We start from the raw sequence: 20266 nt of genomic DNA, 5'->3' as shown, positions 1-20266 counted from the left end.
GAATTTCTGAGAAATCTTGGCATTCTATATTTATTCATCATGGCTACAGTTACGATAGCCGGTGACAAGTTATTTATTTGTCCCGGATGCCAGAGAGGCGGCTTCAAAAGTCTCGGTGCCGTCAAAGCCCATTTTGAGTCTAAAGGTCACAAAATTTCTTGCATACCATGCGACAGATCTTTCGGCAATATCACCGCCTTGCTGAAACACTCCCAAAAGCATGAAAAGCCCCTAGATGGTCCCGATCTCAAGTCTCTCAAGCCAGCAAAACAAGCCCAAAAGAGCGCGAAATATGAGAACCCCGAGGATTTTACTGAATTGTTTTCTGTGGAAGCGGAACCAGTCCCAAAGAGCAAGAAATCCAAGAAATTCAAGAAATCCCAGGATCCTACTGAACCCATATCTTTGGAACCTGTGGAACCAGCCCCAACGAGCAAGAAGTCTAAGAAGTCCCAAGACCATGCCGATCCTGTCTCTATCAAGCCAGCAAAGCCAACTCCGAAGAACACAAAGCCTGAGAAACCCCAGGATCGTGCTGAGGTCTTATCTACCAAGCCTGTGGAACCTGCTCCGAAGGCTAAGAAGTCTAAGAAGTCCAAGGACCGGTCAGAGCTCCTGCCTGTCAAGTCTGCGGAAGCTGTTCCAAAGCCTGTATCAACTGAGATATCATCACGTCTTCCACCGCAAAGGCCAGAGGCTCCTAGGGACCCATGGGATGCGACAAGCACCCCTACCCCAAACGCAAATTACCATGTCACCCTTGAACCGCTCGAGCAAAACCTGATATTCCGCTATCTAGCGGCGCGCTGCCATTCAGATACCCGTCTAGCTACACGAGGCTTCGTCCTTAGGGCTGGCTTGGCCGAAAAGAACAAACGTCCGTCGAGGAGGCCTCCTCCCAAAACAGGGCATTTCCGCCAAGTGCCTCGCTCTTCGGACGGCTTGCCGAGAAGACGCGCAATCGTCCTTGACTGCGAGATGGTGCAAGTGGAAGCTGGGCGTCGAGAGCTTGCCTTCCTAACTGCAATTGACTTTTTGACTGGCGAGGTGCTCATCGACAACTATGTGCAGCCGAAATCGAAAGTTGTGAACTGGGATTCGCGATTCAGCGGGGTCACTTGTCTTGCCATGAACAAAGCTGTCAAGAAAGGGACGGCGTTGAATGGCTGGGAAGGAGCACGCTCGAAGTTATGGCAGTTCATGGATAGCGAGACTGTTCTTATCGGTCACTCTCTCAACAATGATCTCGATGTCTTGGGTATCATTCACTGGAATATTGTCGATTCTTCCATCATCACCAGCGAAGCGGTCTTTTATACTGTACACGCAACTGAGTCGCTCAACCGCACATGGAGTCTGAAGACTCTTGCTAGTGAATTGGTCAACTACGATATTCAAGCTGGAAAACAGGGCCACAGTGCCCTTGAAGATGCACATGCAACACGAGATATCGTCATTTGGTGTCTGAGATACCCGGAGCACTTGAAGGTGTGGGCGGACAATGCCCGGGAACAGGAAGCCGTGCGCGTGTACGAGAGGGAGTTGAAGAAGGCCACGGAGGAGGAGGCGAAGGAACAAAAGAGAAAGAACGAGATGGAGTTCAAGTTCCAAATGATATCCCGCGACCTTCCTGGTCTGGATATTTATGACATTGGTCTATCTGATGATGAGCCAATTAATACTACTGATTCTTCGGACGAAGATGTCGGTGATGAGGACCTTCGATACGAGCGTGTGAGCATTGAAGCGGCGGCCGCTTCATTCTTTTGAGCCTCTTACGTCTATCTATACTTTTTTGTTGGTTTTGGACAATATCATGACAAATCTTTTTTGAATCCCCAGCCATGCAATCATCGCGCTGTTCAATCTCGTTTTCTCGGTGCTTTATGCCATAGGATAGGCAAAAATGCAACGATCATTGTTTTGTTTCCAACACAGTGCAACAGGAATCATATGTACATATTCATGGTCTCATCGCCACTCAGGGGTATAAAGCTTAATTTAACAACATCATAACCTCAAGGCGCTATTGTACACGGTGACGTCTGTCTCCATTGACACATTTCGTGTCTCCCCGGCAATATTAAGAGAGACTTGCCACAATATCGAGTGACTCAACTTGATATTATAGGTGACAAAACTAGGCTGAATGCTAGCCAAAGGACCAAAACGTTTTCCATTACTCCACAGACCGTCATGTCTAAGAACAAGCTGAAGCAAACTCCCAATATCAGCCGGCACATCGCCTGGTCCGACCGACGTGATAACAGGATCTTTCAATTCTCCGAATGCTTGCCCCAGACCCAACGGCTGAACAAAAACATGTTCATCTTTGGGGGCGATATAAAGGCTAAGCTCGCTGGGTTTGAGGATGATCTCAGTCTTCGAAAGAATGACCATCTTAACCGAGATGATCTGGACTTGTTGCACAACATCTTTAATAACACCACTTGTTCCATTGCACTCAGGAATAACCCTAATAAACAACGGTATTGGTGATGGATTATCAAGTTGAATAGCGAGCGGCACACTCATCACAACTTGAAAGCACAACCCAGGAACACTCGATAGACCGAGCAATTTCTGCGTCTTCTGTGTAAAGGACAAATCCACGTCCTGCATTGATGGAAGCAATCGCTGACTGCGCACCCTGCTGGTGGCACTGCATCGCTGCAGCGCAAAGCGGATGCCCGCTGGGTCTACCATCGGGTGACCCAATGTGATAGGCGCTATCGCGCGTTGGACCTGCCATGAGCCTTTGCGCATATAACGCAGCTTGGCCTGGAGATAGTACTCAATGCAGACCTTGGCACTGTTCCATTCTGTGAAAAAAGTTCCCGGTAAAGGGTGTTGGGTGTAAATATCCTCAGTTGAGATGAAAGTTTCGAGTTGAGCGTGATTGCGGAGTGCTGATGACGAAGTCATTTCAGGGATCTCCAAAGAAAAGGGAATATTGATCCAGTCGCTTGGACTGCTGGGCTTGGGGATGTGGATGGGCCCACGCCGCAAAATTTGTGATCGGAGCTTGAAAAGGTGCCAATCACCATAATGGGTGGATTCGGTTGGATAGCCGTCCGTGATTAATCGGGCTTTTGAAACTCCTATCAAGGAGAGTGAAATGGCGGCATCGGTGGCCACAATGTGTGAGCTGCGGTTCACACTGCCGATTATGGTGTCGCCCGCACAATATGTCCATACCGGGGGTGCTGCGATGGATATCTTGAGATCAGGGCCTCCAGTTGCCTTGGTGGGGTACATGTTTCATTTTTATGGAGGTAAGTGAAGTGCGTTCAGATAGTGTTCCAAAGGTGCAAGGCTTTCTAGCTCATCAAAGAAATGGAATTTCTTACATAACTCAGGGGCTGCCGGGGTCCGCAGGGGTCCCAAAGGCCATAATTGGTTGTAGAGACACATATTAAGTCTGGCTAGAACAGATGTATGGATAGACAATCGATCGTATGAGTATGCAGATGATCATTGGTCCAGGCATTAAGGCAGGCACCACAAGGCCCTGACACGTGCTAACCTCCAACACGCTTATTTCTACACGGTTGAACCCGCTAAACGGGAAAAATTCAAAAATGGGAATCAAGAATGGATAAAAAAAATTCTAGGCGACAAAAACTCCAGGCACGGTTAGGAGGCGCGCCGGCCAACCTTACCATGCCCTGTCGTCGCTCCAAAACGTCCAAAGGTCCAAAACGCAACGGGAGAAATCGAACCATGAGACCCGTGGTAAATGAAGCTACCCAATTAGGCAACCGGTGCCTAAAGGGCAACGACAAATGGAGGGCCGCTCCCATGAGTTGGCGAGACTCAAGACCACTAGACCACACAGAACAATTTTTTGTTAATGGGTATTTCTTACACTGTCCTATAACCGACACTCGGGACCATCACCCTGGCCAGATATCTGTGGGCTTGTCACGTGACTACACTCCTTATCATTGGTTCGAACCAACATTTTGAAGCTACGCTAGTCTAGATCAGGAAGGATAAACACATATCCTCAGAACCTTAACAACCTAAACCCCAGATTCGAACGAAAGCTCAATCGGCTCCACAATGTGAGATGCCGTTGGACTTGGGTATGTGTGTTTGCCCTGCTTTTCCTGCGCAACACACCCAGAATCTCGATTACAACTTTCGGATTCAAGACCATATTGGGATCTACCAGGCTATAAAACGATCATGTGAAACCATTGTCCTTGCCCTTGCCATCCATCGCGCTAATTGAGTGGTTAAGGACAACATCTTACAGTGTTTATATCGAGCAAATTCCCAGAGTCAAAAGCAACAAACCCGGGTATCAATTTCACACTCGAGAGCAGTACATACATACAAGTTCCACTAGCAGATAAATTACATACAAGTACAGTTTCAAGGTAAGTCGTAGATTCCCACCGGGTGACATAGCACGACGAATTCAAAGGTCTATTGAGCCCGATAGGGAATCATCAACCTAGCCCCGATAATCTGCAAAAAAAAAAGCCAAAGAATACAAATCGAGGGAGTTTCGAGAAGCAATTGTGCGCCTGCCCAGACGCCGTGTAGAAAAGAAGGGCCAATCCCAGACGCCGTGTCAGAATGTGTATAGTCATAACCGCCAGGAGCTAAGGTAATATCGGCATATGAATGGTAAAGTAACAGTATGGTAAAATGAGGTCGTTCCACGTATTCCCGGTGTGCGCCATGTACCGAGGTGGGAGGGTATCATGCAGTGCGGGACAATATATCAAGGTAAAAGGAGTATGTAGCTTCTGTCGAGCTAACGAAGGTGTAATCACGCATTGAACCACGCTATGCGAGCGAGGTTTTGATGAGTCTTGTTATGACTTCCGAGCTTTACAGAGCCATGATCGCCACCATTTGCAGACTCCGAGCACTGCGGTGCGACCATCGTCTTTGCGCTCGGTGCCATCTGGGTTACCCAGAACCATGGTGAATACCCAGAAGAATGCGGCTGTCCATGCGAAGAGGAGAATCACAATGCTGAGGAAAGGTGATAGAACAAGGATGGCGATCGAAGCGAAGATAGAGTAGGATTCATTCCGTTCAGATACCACTGACGGTTGGTCTGAGTCTGGCTCTGAGCGGATCCATTGGGTGGAGGATGATCTTTCCTTCACTGAGGGTGGCTGCAAGCAGACGAGTCGTTCATGGATATGGAGGACAGGAGATAGGAGATCGCAGAGCTGTGATGTGAATCGTGTTGATCGGAGGTATGGGGAGAATGAGCAGAGGCGAAAAGGCGAGACGAGAAGGGCGAAGAAGAGAGCGAATATAGAATATAGGGCAGCACCGAACGCGTAGAACGGGACAATGTTGAGACGAAGCTGCCAATGTCCGTTAGTATATTTTAAAAAAAAAAGACTCTATTAGGCTGCTGTATGGTGTACTTACTAGCATCAGAGGAGCATCTTGACCATCATTGGTGACTAGTTCGTCATCCGAAACACCTCGCTTTCGGGTTCGGGTTATACTAGGGTTAGAATGTCCCCCCGACATCAGTGATGGCCTGTCTGCCCAGCTGCTCCGGATCCGCTCTTCTTTATATACACCGTTTGATGTCGGACCGCCGGCCGGAATGCAGTTGATCTCCCGAGGGTCTGACCGGGGCCAAGAGGATCCTTCCAGCGTCTGGTTGCGATAGGCACGGTGTGCTCGTGAACCGGAGGTGCGGGGGCTGGTGTCGTGGTTTGATACAGGAGTTATAGGTCGAGACCCGCCTATGGGGTGGCCCAATACAGATTGTTCTTGGGATCGACAGGCGGCCGGTGGAGGGGTGACGATCGAGCTGTGAGGGTGTGTTGTTCCAAGGGGTCCTTGTTCCTGGTAGTAGGCAGGACTATAGGACATCTCCGGCGACCGCATGGCTGGTGAGGGAAATGTAGGTGAAGACGATGTCGTACAAGGTAGACGCACAGAGGGCGACTATTGTATCTGGAATTCACCGCATGACTTCTGTAATCTTTCTGGCATAGGGGGCTCCCGGTAGACAAGTCGGAGGGGGAACAGGGCGGGCAGGAAGGGCGGAAGAGAGATTTATAAATGACCACGGAGAGCCGCAGCTTTGAAAGAGCGGAAATCCAGGAAACGCCCAGGAAACGCCGTGCCAGACAGCGGAGGAACATTTCCTGCTGTTTGCAGTCCTTCTCGCCAAGACGCCTAGATGCCGAGCCCTTGGCATTGAGTCGAGCCTTGTATGGAGTACGAGAATCATTGGACACCCTGCTGATCCTTTTATCTCATATCTTGACCGTCGTTATCTTGCGCATGTTTGATGACGGGGTTCGTTTTGTGTTGGACAAGATGTGAAGTTGTCCTACCGTGAGATGACGAGTGTATTCGAGGATGCAAAGGAATTACGAGATTTTACCGTCCGCCAAGATGCCAAGCAGCCATCGGGGATAATGTATTGGGAAGTGCTCAGTCTCTGATTGGCTGTCGGGGGCGTGGTGATCCGCGACGAGACGAAGCCTGGGGTCTTGGCGGTAATAGTTGTACGCACGTGATGTCCCTGGATTTGCATCCAATCCCGCAACCTATATATTCATTTTTAACGCAAGGGAAGGTACATGCTTTGGGGGTTTTTTGATGAGATTTGCAAAATCAAGTATCACAGTCTCACAGAGTCTCGCAGTGCTACGACTTCCCTGGACGGATCAACTCAGGGGTCGGCACAGTATCCCAAGGACCGAGGGTCAACGCCCAGACGCCCAGAGGTTGGCGGGTGTTGGCATAGTTTTGTCTTGGAAGAAAATAATTCACTCTTCTGCATTGTCCAATATCTTTTACCTAAACTCCGTCAATAATTGGTCCGGGGCTGGATGTTACAAGGCTGACATCAATAAGAAGACAGTACCCCAAACATGCCCAGGTGAGTTAGATCTTCGACGGCCCTATACTCCCCCAGATACCAGACCCTGGCAGGAAAATGTCTTGGAAGTCTTGGCTCTCTGATCCTTTCATTCCGCTGTCCCGTCCAAGAGAAACTGATCATGTTGACGAATCAGTACCCTTCACGACCGCTTCAGATCGAAAGTTTTCCTCCTGCTCGACGGAGTTCATATCTTGGCTGATCACGCTTTGGTATCATGTTTCTAGGCATTGCACACACATCCCGTATTCTCTGCTTGGCTTAGCGGTCAGAAGCGACCGATTGCGTGTTCTGTGCTCGGCAGCTGCAACCTCGCCTTCCTTGTCCCAAGGTTACCTGCTCTTACTTTTCCTTCCACCGCTGTGTGAGATACCCAGAATGTCTCGGCATGTTGGACTGAGGTTGGCGCAAGAAAAGCCAAGTGTCATGTGCTTTTCCTCGGCTTCAGCCCATGATTCGACCACTGAACCAGTACTCCGTATGGAGAGAACCCCCAGACACGCCATGACATAACAGGTGGCGGTTGACGATTGTAGATCAATCATATCCCCCCCCAAAATTTGGTGAGATTCTAATCAAACCACACAACATGAGGGGTTATAACCTACAAAATCGCACGTACTGAGTAGGTACCGAGTGCTTATGTCCTAGGTGGCTGTCTTGTACGGAGTACTCCGTACGGGTTTTCCAGGTGCAAATTGCAGTGATCAGAAGTCCTGTAATCTCCCAAATCTCACAGCCATTTGACTTCTTACGACCTGTCATCTTGGATGAGATTACTCCGTACAAGGTCGGGCATATCATTCGCCGGAAATTTCCCTGGGAATTGACAGGTACATGCATGTATGGCAGCACCCTCTACGGAGTACTCCGTACGGAGTACCTCGACCGCTCGAAAACAACAGTGTCCCTTGAAATCCCAGCGCCCGCTCGACATCCTCCTTGGGCACCTATCCTTCCCATCCCTTTCCTTCGGTTGTTTGTCCCGCGAGGTATCAACCGTCGTACAATAAAGTCACGTTATTTGCCCTCCAGGATATTTCAGCAACCCATGTGTGGTAATTCTCACTACATCCAGGATTCCACATCATCTACCGACTGCGAACGCCCCGGTCCCCTCGCCAAACTTTCCGCCGGCTCGGTCGCATCGCACTGATCCAAACACGTGAAGTTTGGAGGTTGAGAAACAAATGGCTGGAGTTGTCGATATCTCATTCCGTCAATATTCTGACCTTCGCCAATCTTGACATTTCATAAGGCTGGGAGGGCTTGTGCTTGCCTCTCAGGTCGGCTTGCCGTGTGGGATCTGAGCTTATGCAATTCATGTCTATCAGCCAGATGCTATCTACATGGTAATCCGTACGGAATACGGAATATGGATTACTTCGTATTCCTTTCCTATATCATCTTGCTCTCATAAAGGATAGCTGGCTGCTTGTCAAAACAACATCGATGTCTGATTTGCGGGGGCCTCCTTCATGCAAATAGCATTTTACTCAAACTCCTGCCATGGATTTCACAAGACGCGCATCTGAGACTCGAGCCCCTGATGGGTTCTTCTATTGCCGATAATTTCTCGGGCGCTCTTACTGGCTGAGACTGACTGACAATAGGGGCTATCGCCGCGTAGATTTTGTGGATATCATCATATTTCATTGTGCTGTAATCTAGGTCAATATTCAGTTGGATTTATAGAATCGATACCATGAATACCCTGCTTGAGGATATCCTCTAATTTCTTTTTTTGCAACCTCTTTCCCTCCAGCAACAACCGTTATACCCAGTAAGATGGAAGGCATTGGCAAAGGCAACGCATAGAGCACCTGATGGCAATATATTCCTCAGTTACGTACTCCACAGATAACGAGGCTCCATGTGAGCAAGATAGTCTCAAATGGTATATATTCCCCTGGACATATCGATAAAGCATGTACGATGACAAATTTGCCTGCATTGGGAAGTACGGAGTACTCCGTAGAAGCCGATGGATGGGGGTGATGAATGCGGAGTATGGGTATTTGAGATATATATGTACCTATGTGCTATAGGTAGACTTTTATTTGCATTTGCGGTTAGAAACACAAACTAGAGGAAAATAAAGGAAACGCGAAATGAAAAATTGACCTCTTAGCTGAAAACATATATACGACCTGTCCCCCAGTTTGGAAAACGCAACCAACCAAAAAAAGGATAAATGAGCGAATCAAACGACGAACGTGTCAGTTCCAACGAATCATCCATCTCGGCTCCAATCCGAGTTTACTCGAATAACAAAGCACACGCTCGACCGCAAATCCGACTAAAACCCGGCCCCGGGGGGCTCATTTGTGGCTGGCCAAGGCTTGCCGCCACAGCGAGCAAGATGTGATGGGCGAGATTCGAAAGCCAACTAGCCGACTCAGCCCACATCAATAACTGCCTACGGCAGAGTATTATTGGCTCAGCGGTACCTGAAGGAACCCGCGTTGAAAGGCTTGAGCCCACCTGGGGTACCCCATGCAGCCCATGAGGCCATGAGACCCTGATACAGTCGATGCACACACAACCTTACCAGAGTCAAATGATAAGCATCCAAAATCGGCTTCGCAGACGCCTTATATTTCCAGACTTATATCCCTCGTGTTCCATCGCCAGCACATGAATGGCAACACAGACATGTTACCCAACAGAAAGTACCTGACACAAGTGGCATCTGTGACCCCTCCGTCCGTGAACCACGCATCTGCATCACGCCGGTTGGAAATGGCCCCCAGGCCCATATCCCCACGATCCGAAGCTATCTTATCATCGAAATTGGACGCATCTATTGTGACTGTCTCGAGGTCGTACGAATCGACTCTCTCCTCACTGGACCGGTCTTCAATCCCTGTACTTCCAAGGTTTGCACTATCAAGTCTTGGCAAGACATGACTTGAAACTCTTATATTTTGTTTTCTTTTCACGATTATGATTTTTTTCCCCCTGTTTCCCCCCATGATCTTGCTTTTTCTCCCATACGATCTGACTCCGTACGGGCTCTAGGCGTTGGGGGCCGTCGTTATCTTCACGGACGAATGGCGGAATTTCGGCGACAGCACAGACGGGAACTCAATTTCTCTGAAAAGTGGCTTTGCTTGACGACTTCCTCCCACTGGTCGACTCGGATGCGCCCATGACTGATTCAACCGTATGCAATCCTGACGAGTCTAGCCTTGTTTCCCAACGCCCACGACCCCTGCCTCGATTCTAACCCTGGAATCATGTCGCACCGTCATACCCACCGCCTCGGAGCATGGCGTCTGCAAATTCCCGTCGCAGGGGAGGGGGTGTTTGTGCTTGGAGGACCTATTTATTTTTGGTGTTAAATAATGGGCGCCCGACCGTCTCCACATGTGGACACACGATGGACCGCAGTGCAGCAGCATGCGCGCGGCTGATCTCTCTCTGGTCGGGGACATTGCCGTGGTTCCCGGGGGTGCTTTTGCTTTGACATGCTTCCGAGATTTGCAGTTGCAGTCCCTGGGCAGTGTACACAGTTTTATGTTTATGTATTATTTGGTTTTGTAGTAAGAAGGCTCGGCGAGAACCCTGTCCGCCTTGGGAGGTAGAGATGTGTGCTAGGGGAAGAAAAAACAGAAAGGCTAAAGGGCAGAATATAGTGCACCGCTCGCGAGTCACAGGGGATTGACTCGGTCGGCAAGTTAAAATAACGCCAGCGGCCGTGAAACCCCAGTTGACAGAGCTCGCAGTGTGGGAAGCGTCTATGTAAGACATCAATGTCGCCGACCGAGGCTTATTTGGGGGAACACCCGTTTCACGAGAATCCTCAACGGCACAGACAATGGCGGCTCGGTTAGCAAACCCTGTCGGAGATTGGAGCACGCACAAGTGGAGCCCATCACAAAATAGATTGGCAGGAAATAGGTGCAATATGATATACGGAGTCTTCTATGGATCTCCTATGGGACGGTGTAGAGATTGACATTCCCAGCTATGACCAAGTACGGAGTAAGTGGAGAGAAAGGGAATTGCAATGTGCGAGAAGGGGGCATGGCGAAAAGTCGGAAATCCAGGTGTTGTCACATCCGGGAGTCTCCACAGAAGCACATCAAGATCATCGCATCCACCTGCACTAGCCACGAGAGCCTGTGGCCTGTGGCTGATTAAAATTAAAATCTGCGGAGGGAAACGCTAGGCCCGTTACGGTAAGACTCAAAGCGGGAACAAGAAAATGACGGAAGGGGCGAAATGCACTAGGTCTTGTAGGTATGCAAGTCAAGGAGCCCTGCATGGTACTTTGTCAAATTCATGAATTTCCTAAGTCCAAGACAAGGGGGAGAAGGAGGATGTACTCCGTACACTCCGTCTGTTGTACGGATTAGGCTACTTGGATTGTACATCCACTAATGTAGCCCGGAGATAAATTATGAGAAAATAAAAAGGAGACACAGGGTCACTCGACAGCTGCACTCTGCACGGTTCCGAGTTTGGTCGGTCTGTGCTGGTCTTGCAGCCTATTGACGTAGACATACGGAGTGTATATTGTTCACCGTTAAAAAAAAATATACATATATTCGAAGAAAAAAAAAAGAGAAAGTCCAAAGATAAAAGACAAAAGACAATGTGACGAAGGACCAAGAAAGTCTGGTCAAATGATTCTGGACCTCTTTGTTATATGATTAGGTGCGGATAGTACGGAGTACTAAAGTGCTGGGCAAAAGGGGGGGGGAGTGGGTGGACAGGGATCTAGTTGTAGGAGCTTACCGAGAAGGCCCAATGCCGCTGCACGGTCCTGTGGCACGGAGAGCAGTCGCACTAGCGTACCTTAGAGCCTTAGAGGCAACCACGGGGGAGTCCACCCCGAGGGCCCACTAATGGGGCGCCACTCGGCGTCTTTTGCCGGGGGTTCGTGTTCGTGTTATGAGGAAGAAATAGCGGGCATGGTAAATGGAAAGCGCGAAAAAAAAAAACAAAGAAAATCCTGCAGAACTCATTTTCAATAGTTTGGGTGGATTACATATTTCCAAAAATCTCCATGTCTCCAATGCTTTCGTGAGATCATGGGTGGAGACCTCACTGAAGGACGTTGATGGAATGGATCCGATGGAGTAACAAGGAAAAAAGCGAAACGGAAAAAAACGAAAAAGAGAAAAACAGAAAAACAGAAAAAGAAGGAAAAGAAGGAGGGAAAAAAGAGGGCAAAAAAACCAAAACAGAAAACTGAAAGAAAAATAGAAAATCCCAAAAAAAAGAGCATAACCGCCTCCAGATCTTTCTCCACAACGCTAAGCCGTTCCTGAGCGTCAGCTTGGATTAGATAATCAATGGTGACGGCCGGGAGCTACGCAACCACTAGCGTCTCTTGGCGAAATTCACCTTTCCTGCCAGCCCCTCGACTCTTCCCTCTCTTTTCCCCCTTAGGCTTTCTGATCACCTTCAATTCTGACTTCCCCCTTCCCCACAGGATCGCCTTGTATCTTCGCCTCTTTTTTCTATATCTTATTTTTTTTTCCTCTTTTACCTTCGCGCATCCAGCTCTACAAAGCTGTGACCTCACCCGCTGCCCCCCGAGATTGTGTCACTGCCATCTCGCGCCGCTCATTTATCTTCGGGTAGCGCCAAGGTCCAGTCGATCTTGGAAAATCCACTGGCACCCTTCACTACTGGATAGTGTCGCGTGAGGAACTTCTACTTCTTTCGCGACTCTTCTCTTTTGCTCGGCCAAATCGATCGGCACTTGCGCGTTGGGATTGGCGTGCACGCGTACACCATCACAACTTGGATTTGATCGCTGTTTAAGAGTGGTGTAGTCTTAGATTGCATCATCGTGTGTCGCAAACCCTGCTGAGAGTTCGGTCGCGACACGCTTCAACCCAAATCATAACCACATTTTTCGGGAACCATGTCTCATACTCAACCATCGCCTACTGCGGGTGTAGCTCCGCACCATGCGGCAGCGCATCTCGCGGCGCATGCGCAGGCGCAGGCCAATGGACACATGGCCTCAATTCCTGTGCAAGGCCAAAAGGGAGTCCCTGCTCTCACCACAGCCCAGAAGATCGCCACGCTCAATGAGCAAGTTTGGCTTTCAATAGGTAAGGAATCCAGCGATAGTAGACAACGTACGAATACTCACGATTTCATTGATAGGTGGCTTGACCGAATTGATGGGTGACCTCGAAGGTGCGATGAATGCCTATGAGCAGGCCCTGCGTCACAACCAGTGGTCTATCTCCGCCATGAACGCGATTTCGTGCATTCTCCGAACAAAAGAGCAATTCCCCAAAGCGATTGAGTATCTGCAGAACATTTTGAAGTTGGACCCGAGCAATGGAGAGACCTGGGGCAGTTTGGGCCACTGTCATCTCATGATGGATAATTTGCAAGAGGCATACACCTCTTACCAGCAAGCTCTTTACCACTTGCGCGACCCTAAGGTAAGAGTTCTCGGACATTCCCCCCCTGAAACCTCAATTGCTGACTCCAATTCCCCTGACTAGGAACCCAAGTTGTGGTACGGAATTGGTATTTTGTATGACCGCTATGGTTCTCTGGATCATGCGGAAGAAGCTTTCTCGCAAGTCATGCGCATGGCGCCTGACTTTGAGAAGGCCAATGAGATTTACTTCCGTCTGGGAATCATATACAAGCAACAGCAGAAGTTTAACCAAAGTTTGGAGGTATGTGATCGTTTTAAGTATGGGCTTTTGTGCCATGACTAATCGCCCACAGTGCTTCAAATACATTGTCAGCGATCCTCCACGGCCTTTGACCGAAGAGGACATCTGGTTCCAGATTGGCCATGTTCACGAGCAACAAAAAGACGTAAGTCACGCTTGCCCTCTACTGTTCTGTGTTATTTGGTGCTAATTGAATCTTAGTTCGAGTCTGCTCAATCCGCCTACCAGCGTGTCCTCGAGCGGGATCCAAACCACGCTAAAGTCCTCCAGCAACTTGGTTGGCTCTACCACCAGCAGAGCAATGCTTTCCAGAGCCAGGAGAAGGCTATCCAGTTCCTGGAAAAGTCTGTCAATGCTGGTAAGTTCTCTAATGGCTCTTTCGGTCTGTTCCGTTGAAACTAATCAATACTCTCACCAGATAACAATGACGCTCAAAGCTGGTATCTCCTTGGACGGTGCTACATGTCCATGGCCAAATACCCCAAGGCCTATGAAGCCTACCAGCAAGCTGTCTACCGCGATGGCCGCAACCCTACTTTCTGGTGCTCGATCGGTGTTCTTTACTATCAAATCAACCAATACCGCGATGCCCTCGATGCCTACTCTCGTGCGATTCGCCTAAACCCTTACATTTCTGAAGTCTGGTATGACCTAGGAACCTTGTACGAATCATGCAACAACCAGATCGCCGATGCTTTGGATGCCTATGGACGTGCCGCAGATCTTGACCCGAGCAATGTTCACATCAAGGCTCGTCTGCAGCTTCTTCAAAGTCAGTTAACTGCTGGCACAGCAGGACAACAGCCGCCCACTGCTCCCGCTCCTCAGCCCCAGGATGTTCACCCCCAGGCTTACCAGGCACCTGGTGTTGGTGCGCCTCCAGCCCCTCAGTGGGGTGCACCAGCTCCCATTGGCCCCCCTCCCCAGGCTCCTGCTCCTCCAAGACAGATTCCCGATTGGAATCGTGGTATCAACGAGCTCCAGTCCCAGAGTCAAGCTCCGCCATCCAACGGACTTGACCAGCGAGATGCTCGAATTCCCGGTGCTCCTGCCCAAAGCCCGCGGCAGGAGCCCGGTCGCGCGTTCCCAGATCCCCGTGGCGCGCCTCGGTCGCCCAAGATGGGTGATCCCAACACCTACCCCCCCCCCCACACTCTACCCCAGCTTGGAAATGTTCCTGGTCCTGGCCATGAACGAGCTGCTAGCAGTGGCAACACCTTTGGTGCACCGCGGGGTGCTTTGCCAACTGGTCTGCCCGTCGCACCCCCTGGCCCCCCTGGACCTCCTGGCCCTAATGGCGGTGCTCCTCCCCCTTCCGCTTACCAGGGTCGTCCTTTCAGTCCTCCTTCTGAAATCCGCCCGATTCGCGATGAGCGCCCCTCTTCACCAGGATCAGGTTACCCTCTCCAACAGTTCCACCCCGGTCCCACCCTCCCCCCCCAAGTTCCGGGTGGTAACTCCATCGCCTCTGGTGCCCCGGCTCCTCCTTCAGCTGCTACTGCTGCTGAGGCTGCCGCCCGTGATCGCGAAGATCGTCCCACTTCTGCAATGAAGCGCGGCCGCGAATGGGAGGCTGATGGTCCCATCAAGAAGCTTGCGAGTGATGAGACCCGCGCCCGTCTGGATGACCAAAATAGCCGCCGCCCGAGCCCACCTGCCCGTATGCCTTCTCCTGGCGAGATGCAACGACGCAGCTCCTCGGAGGCCCGCCGCGAGGATGCCCGACGCGCCAATGAGAACTATCACCCCTCAGAGGCCGCCCACCACCCTCCTACCCTGCCATCGATCCAAGACATGCCTCCCCGTGCTTCTACCGGTCCTAGCCTTCCCCCAATGGCTGAGGCTGCTGCTCCCACGTCGAACGCCCCCCCCTTCTGGACCTCCTTCTGCCAACACCCCGGTCAAGGAAGAAGTTCCTCGCCCTGAGGCTCCTCCTACCCACGAACCCCCGGCGCGTAAGATGGATGTTGATGAGGACTACGATGACGAAGTTGAGGAAGAGAAAAAGGTCGCCGCTTCCAAAGGCAGCCCCAACGGCAGCGCAGCTGGCAATGGCACTAATGGCGCCGGCAATGCCCGTGCCGGTACCCCCTCCAAGGGCGAGCCCACGGTATAAAAAGTCACTTATTCTCCCGACCGGGCTTGTATAACCTGGTCCAAATTGGCAAATTCTCAATACCTCACTTTCTTTCTCCTCCCTGTCCTTCCTATCTTTAAGTGTGTGATGTACGGTATGAATGTGCGAGTTACGATGACTCTCTGGTTTCAAGCGCGTGCGCTGAATACTCGTCATGTCTGTTCGTTCTCTTATTTTTTATGATTTCTTAGTCTCATTTCACTGTGAATTCTTATGGACCATTAGGCACCCTTGAAGCAAATCATTCATTCCGAACTCTAGAATCTGGTAGAGAGTAAATTTACAATGTACATTTTTTTTTGTCGACAGCTTGTCTTTGTATGTGTATCGTACTCCGTACAGAGTACCCATTACAACTTAATCCACAAGGTAAATTTCCAGCCCACAATGTGGATTTCCTCAAACCATAGTGCCAGCCGTTTGCCTTGGCAGCAGCAAGACCCCATAAATCGTGGGCGCAAAAACTGGAAGGCACGTGATAAGGACCAGGGCTGGATTAGATAATTTGGATTATTGTGGGGTGCCTCAGGCTCCCACGCCAAGAGTCTCGCTTAGGTTAGCCCACACACCAAGCGTGCAAAATCAACTTCGACATTTCCAGATCGTCACTCCCACCACCGACGACTAACGACAACAGGGTCAAGATGTGAGTCGGCCCCCATTGAGCAGGCATACACAGTCGCCATTGAATACAATTGCTGATCTGGTTACGTTTCTCAGGAGTCACCGGAAGTACGAAGCGCCTCGTCACGGTTCGTGATCACCTTTTCCCTCGATATCGAAATTTCGAAATTCGGCCTCTGTGTGTGCAATATACTGATTTCTATCTCCAGGCTCCCTTGCCTACCTCCCGCGCAAGCGCGCTGCCCGCCACCGTGGTAAGGTCAAGAGGTCAGTACTTTCCGAATGAGTTTGGGGTGATTTTGAGGACTTTTGTACTGAGACTTTTTGCGCCAGCTTCCCCAAGGATGACGCCAAGAAGCCCGTCCACCTTACTGCCTCCATGGGTTACAAGGCTGGTATGACCACCGTCGTCCGTGACCTCGACCGTCCCGGTGCCAAGATGCACAAGAAGGAGATTGTCGAGGCCGTCACCGTCATCGAGACTCCTCCTGTAGGTTTTCCCCCGTTCTGCGAAAATGAAGCGAAAGACGAAGACGACGAAAAGAAACTAACAAATATTTTTCTTATTAGCTCGTTGCCGTTGGTGTCGTCGGTTACATCGAGACTCCCCGTGGTCTCCGCTCTCTCACCACCGTCTGGGCTGAGCACCTGAGCGATGAGGTCAAGCGTCGCTTCTACAAGAACTGGTACAAGTCCAAGAAGAAGGCCTTCACCAAGTACGCCAAGTCCCACGCCGAGTCCTCCGGTGCCTCCATCACCCGCGAGCTTGAGCGCATCCAGAAGTACTGCACTGTCGTCCGTGTCCTCGCCCACACCCAGATCCGCCAGACTCCCATCAAGCAGAAGAAGGCCCACCTTATGGAGATCCAGGTTAACGGTGGCTCCGTCGCCGACAAGGTTGACTTCGCCCGCAACCTCTTCGAGAAGACCATTGATATCGACTCCATCTTCGAGAAGGACGAGATGATTGATGTCATTGCCGTCACCAAGGGTCACGGTTTCTCCGGTGTTACCTCCCGTTGGGGTACCACCAAGCTGCCCCGCAAGACTCACAAGGGTCTGCGCAAGGTCGCCTGTATTGGTGCTTGGCACCCTAACCACGTCCAGTGGACTGTTGCCCGTGCCGGTCAGGACGGTTACCACCACCGTACCTCTTGCAACCACAAGATCTTCCGCATTGGAAAGGGCTCTGATGAGGGTAACGCCTCCACCGAGTTCGACATCTCCAAGAAGCAGATCACCCCGTATGTTCCCCATTTTCTCTCTGTTTGTATTCTCATTCTAACTTTTTTTCCAGCATGGGTGGTTTCGTCCACTACGGTGAGGTCAAGAACGACTTCGTCATGGTCAAGGGCTCCGTTCCCGGTGTCAAGAAGCGTGTTATGACTCTGCGCAAGACTCTGTACCCCCAGACCAGCCGCAGGGCCACCGAGAAGGTCGAGCTCAAGTGGATCGATACCTCCTCCAAGTTCGGTCACGGTGCTTTCCAGACCTTCGAGGAGAAGAAGGCCTTCATGGGTACCCTCAAGAAGGACCTTGTGGAGACTGTTTAAGATGTTTAAGCCTATGGTTGGTGATAGTGCAACGTTTCATATTCAATAAAAAAGCGAATATCCTTCACGATCTTGCATGTAGAGGTAGTGTGTATATGTATAATATATTGAGGGTCTAGCTGCCTTGCCTTTCTTCTATGTATGTTAGCTTCTTGGAGCTTCTTGGAATTCGGAATATATATGCCATCACTGTATGTATATATTGTTGAATGTGGTTCGGGTGTACTGTAGTCCCCGAAGAACCGAGCTGTTTGTAAATTTTCTCTCTCTTGGTTGATCTCTAGGAATATATATTTTGTGCCAGACCTAATTGATCACACTCTTGTCAGCCTTTAAATATCTTCGGTCGAGAATAATCAGACTACAGACAACCAGTAGAGAAACAATATGCGCCCGCTCAAGATCCATTGCGTCATCCCACACTTTCCCCTGCCAGCTTCAGCAAGAAATGGCTGCTTACCCTCATCCCACGCCATACGACCAGTCTCTAACCTCGAACATCGCCAAACCCAGCCTCGTCTTATACACCATTTGCCACACCAAGCAAGCGCAAGAACTCTCGCGAGCACAGAGCACCTAATTCACCACTTCCCCGCAACCTCAAAACCGCGACTACAAACCAGCTCTACTCTACGCACCCAGTGTCCCTTCTCAACCTCAACACAAACCATGTCCTCCGACGACGCCTACATGTCCTTCTTGGACAAGGCCAACGCAGATGTCAGTGGCCAAGCCCCGCAAGGGACCGACACCATAAAAACCGAGACCGTGCACAGCTCCCTCTCTGTCCCAAAGCCACTGCAGTCCGTCAACGAATACTACACGTCCGACACAGACGAGCCCTTTGAGCCTGTCGCATTAAAGTGGGATGGTGCCGCCAAGGGGGCATGGCCCAGCGCTGGTATGTCCTGTTCTCGATTTCCCTGTTCCCTTCATGTTCCCCTCTTTTGCGCACTTGCTCCCTTGTGAAAATCAAATCGAAATGTCTTAGAGCCTACCTACTAACCAACCTCCCCCCTCACTGCAGACCAGCTCTCCTCTCTGATCTCCCCAGATAACGACCTATCCCAGTCCATTTCCAGTCTATCCCCCGACTCCTTCGACCCGAAGAACCAGTACTCCTCCGCCCTGGATGCTGTGCGCGCCGCGGCTGTTGAGAATGATTCGGGCGCTGACAAGTCTGCTGTGGAGCTGAAGGTTTACCGGGTTGAACAAACTAGTACTAAGATTGAATACTGGGTTCTGGCGCTTCATGCGCCTGAGAGTCGTCTTGTCGGTCTGCGTGCTAAGGCTGTTGAGTCGTAAATGTCGAGGTAGTATGGATTATCATTTGCTATTCAATACATAGCCGTTATTCTCCTGAAATATGAGACTCTAAATGCAATAAGAAGCATTGAATTATAGCTGAGTTCTGAATTGCAGACATGTTGGCTGTCTAAGAAGGCCGGAAGCTCCACATAGACCGCTCACTGCCTTCTTCTTAGTGATATTGATTGGTATGGAATGAGAAAATAGGGTCTTGTCTTGCTTTAGCCTTCATTAAAGATGCTCCTAAATAGTAGTCCGGGATTCGACGCATTCTTCAGTCATGGGTGTTGGGGTCCGGTGGGACGCGTGTCGACGGCTGTGTCAGACATATTGATTTAATTTGCCTGGAAGAATAGAAAGTTGGTTGAATTTTTTTTGTTTTCCAAGTAAATACCGTGTTGATAGTTGATCGTCTACACTACACGCATCTGAGTACTTGCCGCCGAATCAAGGTCCGGCCATGTCTCATCTTCCCCGCTGGTGTGGACTTGGCTTCAACAACTCTCGATACCCTCTATACAAACAGTCGGCCACCAGAGACTACTGTACTTTGTAGCCGATTCACGATACTTCTACGATCATGCAGATCTCCGAATTCCCACCCACATTCATGACCGGCCATTCCTCGGGGCCCTGGACAATGGGAATGCCACACCCTAGAATAGTCCTATCCAGGGCCTGAGAGGCAGGGTAGGTCTCAAAGGCTACCAGCCTATTTCAATCAATTGAATCAATTGAATTAAATAACTTGCGCGATACAGAAGATAAATGCAGTCTATTGAATATAATGCAGCACCTTGATACCTACGCTCCGATCCACAATTCATCTCAAGGCTTGGGAATAGAGGCATAAACATACCACTGGTTGCCCCCTTGGGCTTCTGTCATTCCGGCCTCCTCGTGTCCCTAAACAACCTTGACCCCTCGGAACATCTAGGCTCTTCTTTTGTCCTCTGGTTTTGGCTTTCTCTCTCCGTTTAGACTCTGTTTGTCCCCAACTACCGTGCCGCCGAGGGAGATTGGATGTCAACCAGCCAGCTCTGTCCGTTCTTTTGCTGAGCATTGCATTCATCGACTGTGCATTTTCTTCACACAGATATCCAGT

The 20266-nt window shown here is 50.2% G+C and overlaps 6 protein-coding genes across 6 annotated transcripts; 4 read left to right on the top strand and 2 right to left on the bottom strand.

The window, feature by feature from the left end:
* Positions 1–39: 39 nt before the first annotated feature.
* On the top strand, positions 40–1770 carry N7457_005360 (3'-5' exonuclease; the record flags this gene model as incomplete). The annotated part of the gene is made up of 1 exon (XM_057176405.1): positions 40–1770. One exon carries the CDS (start codon positions 40–42, stop codon positions 1768–1770), a length of 1731 nt encoding a protein of 576 aa, XP_057030707.1.
* A 240-nt stretch (positions 1771–2010) lies between these two features.
* Positions 2011–3258, bottom strand: N7457_005359 (uncharacterized protein; the record flags this gene model as incomplete). Its single annotated transcript, XM_057176404.1, has 1 exon — positions 2011–3258. One exon carries the CDS (start codon positions 3256–3258, stop codon positions 2011–2013), a length of 1248 nt encoding a protein of 415 aa, XP_057030706.1.
* A 1571-nt stretch (positions 3259–4829) lies between these two features.
* Positions 4830–5874, bottom strand: N7457_005358 (uncharacterized protein; the record flags this gene model as incomplete). Its single annotated transcript, XM_057176403.1, has 2 exons — positions 4830–5336; positions 5404–5874. 2 exons carry the CDS (start codon positions 5872–5874, stop codon positions 4830–4832), a joined length of 978 nt encoding a protein of 325 aa, XP_057030705.1.
* A 6887-nt stretch (positions 5875–12761) lies between these two features.
* cyc8 (putative transcriptional corepressor Cyc8) lies at positions 12762–15465 on the top strand (the record flags this gene model as incomplete). The annotated part of the gene is made up of 6 exons (XM_057176402.1): positions 12762–12954; positions 13010–13296; positions 13360–13539; positions 13592–13684; positions 13741–13897; positions 13958–15465. The coding sequence occupies 6 exons, from the start codon at positions 12762–12764 to the stop codon at positions 15463–15465; spliced, it is 2418 nt and encodes an 805-aa protein (XP_057030704.1).
* A 34-nt stretch (positions 15466–15499) lies between these two features.
* rpL3 (60S ribosomal uL3 domain-containing protein) lies at positions 15500–17853 on the top strand (the record flags this gene model as incomplete). The annotated part of the gene is made up of 7 exons (XM_057176401.1): positions 15500–15649; positions 16237–16322; positions 16397–16428; positions 16510–16567; positions 16634–16790; positions 16871–17544; positions 17598–17853. 7 exons carry the CDS (start codon positions 15500–15502, stop codon positions 17851–17853), a joined length of 1413 nt encoding a protein of 470 aa, XP_057030703.1.
* Positions 17854–18240: 387 nt separating this feature from the next.
* On the top strand, positions 18241–19158 carry N7457_005355 (uncharacterized protein; the record flags this gene model as incomplete). The annotated part of the gene is made up of 2 exons (XM_057176400.1): positions 18241–18754; positions 18881–19158. 2 exons carry the CDS (start codon positions 18241–18243, stop codon positions 19156–19158), a joined length of 792 nt encoding a protein of 263 aa, XP_057030702.1.
* Positions 19159–20266: the final 1108 nt, after the last annotated feature.

This window comes from Penicillium paradoxum, assembly GCF_028828445.1.
Source record: "Penicillium paradoxum strain IBT 22861 chromosome Unknown utg000005l_segment0_segment0, whole genome shotgun sequence".
NCBI lineage: Eukaryota > Fungi > Ascomycota > Eurotiomycetes > Eurotiales > Aspergillaceae > Penicillium > Penicillium paradoxum.
Note: the sequence above shows the minus strand (reverse complement) of the source record. Positions and strands in the feature narration are given on the sequence as shown.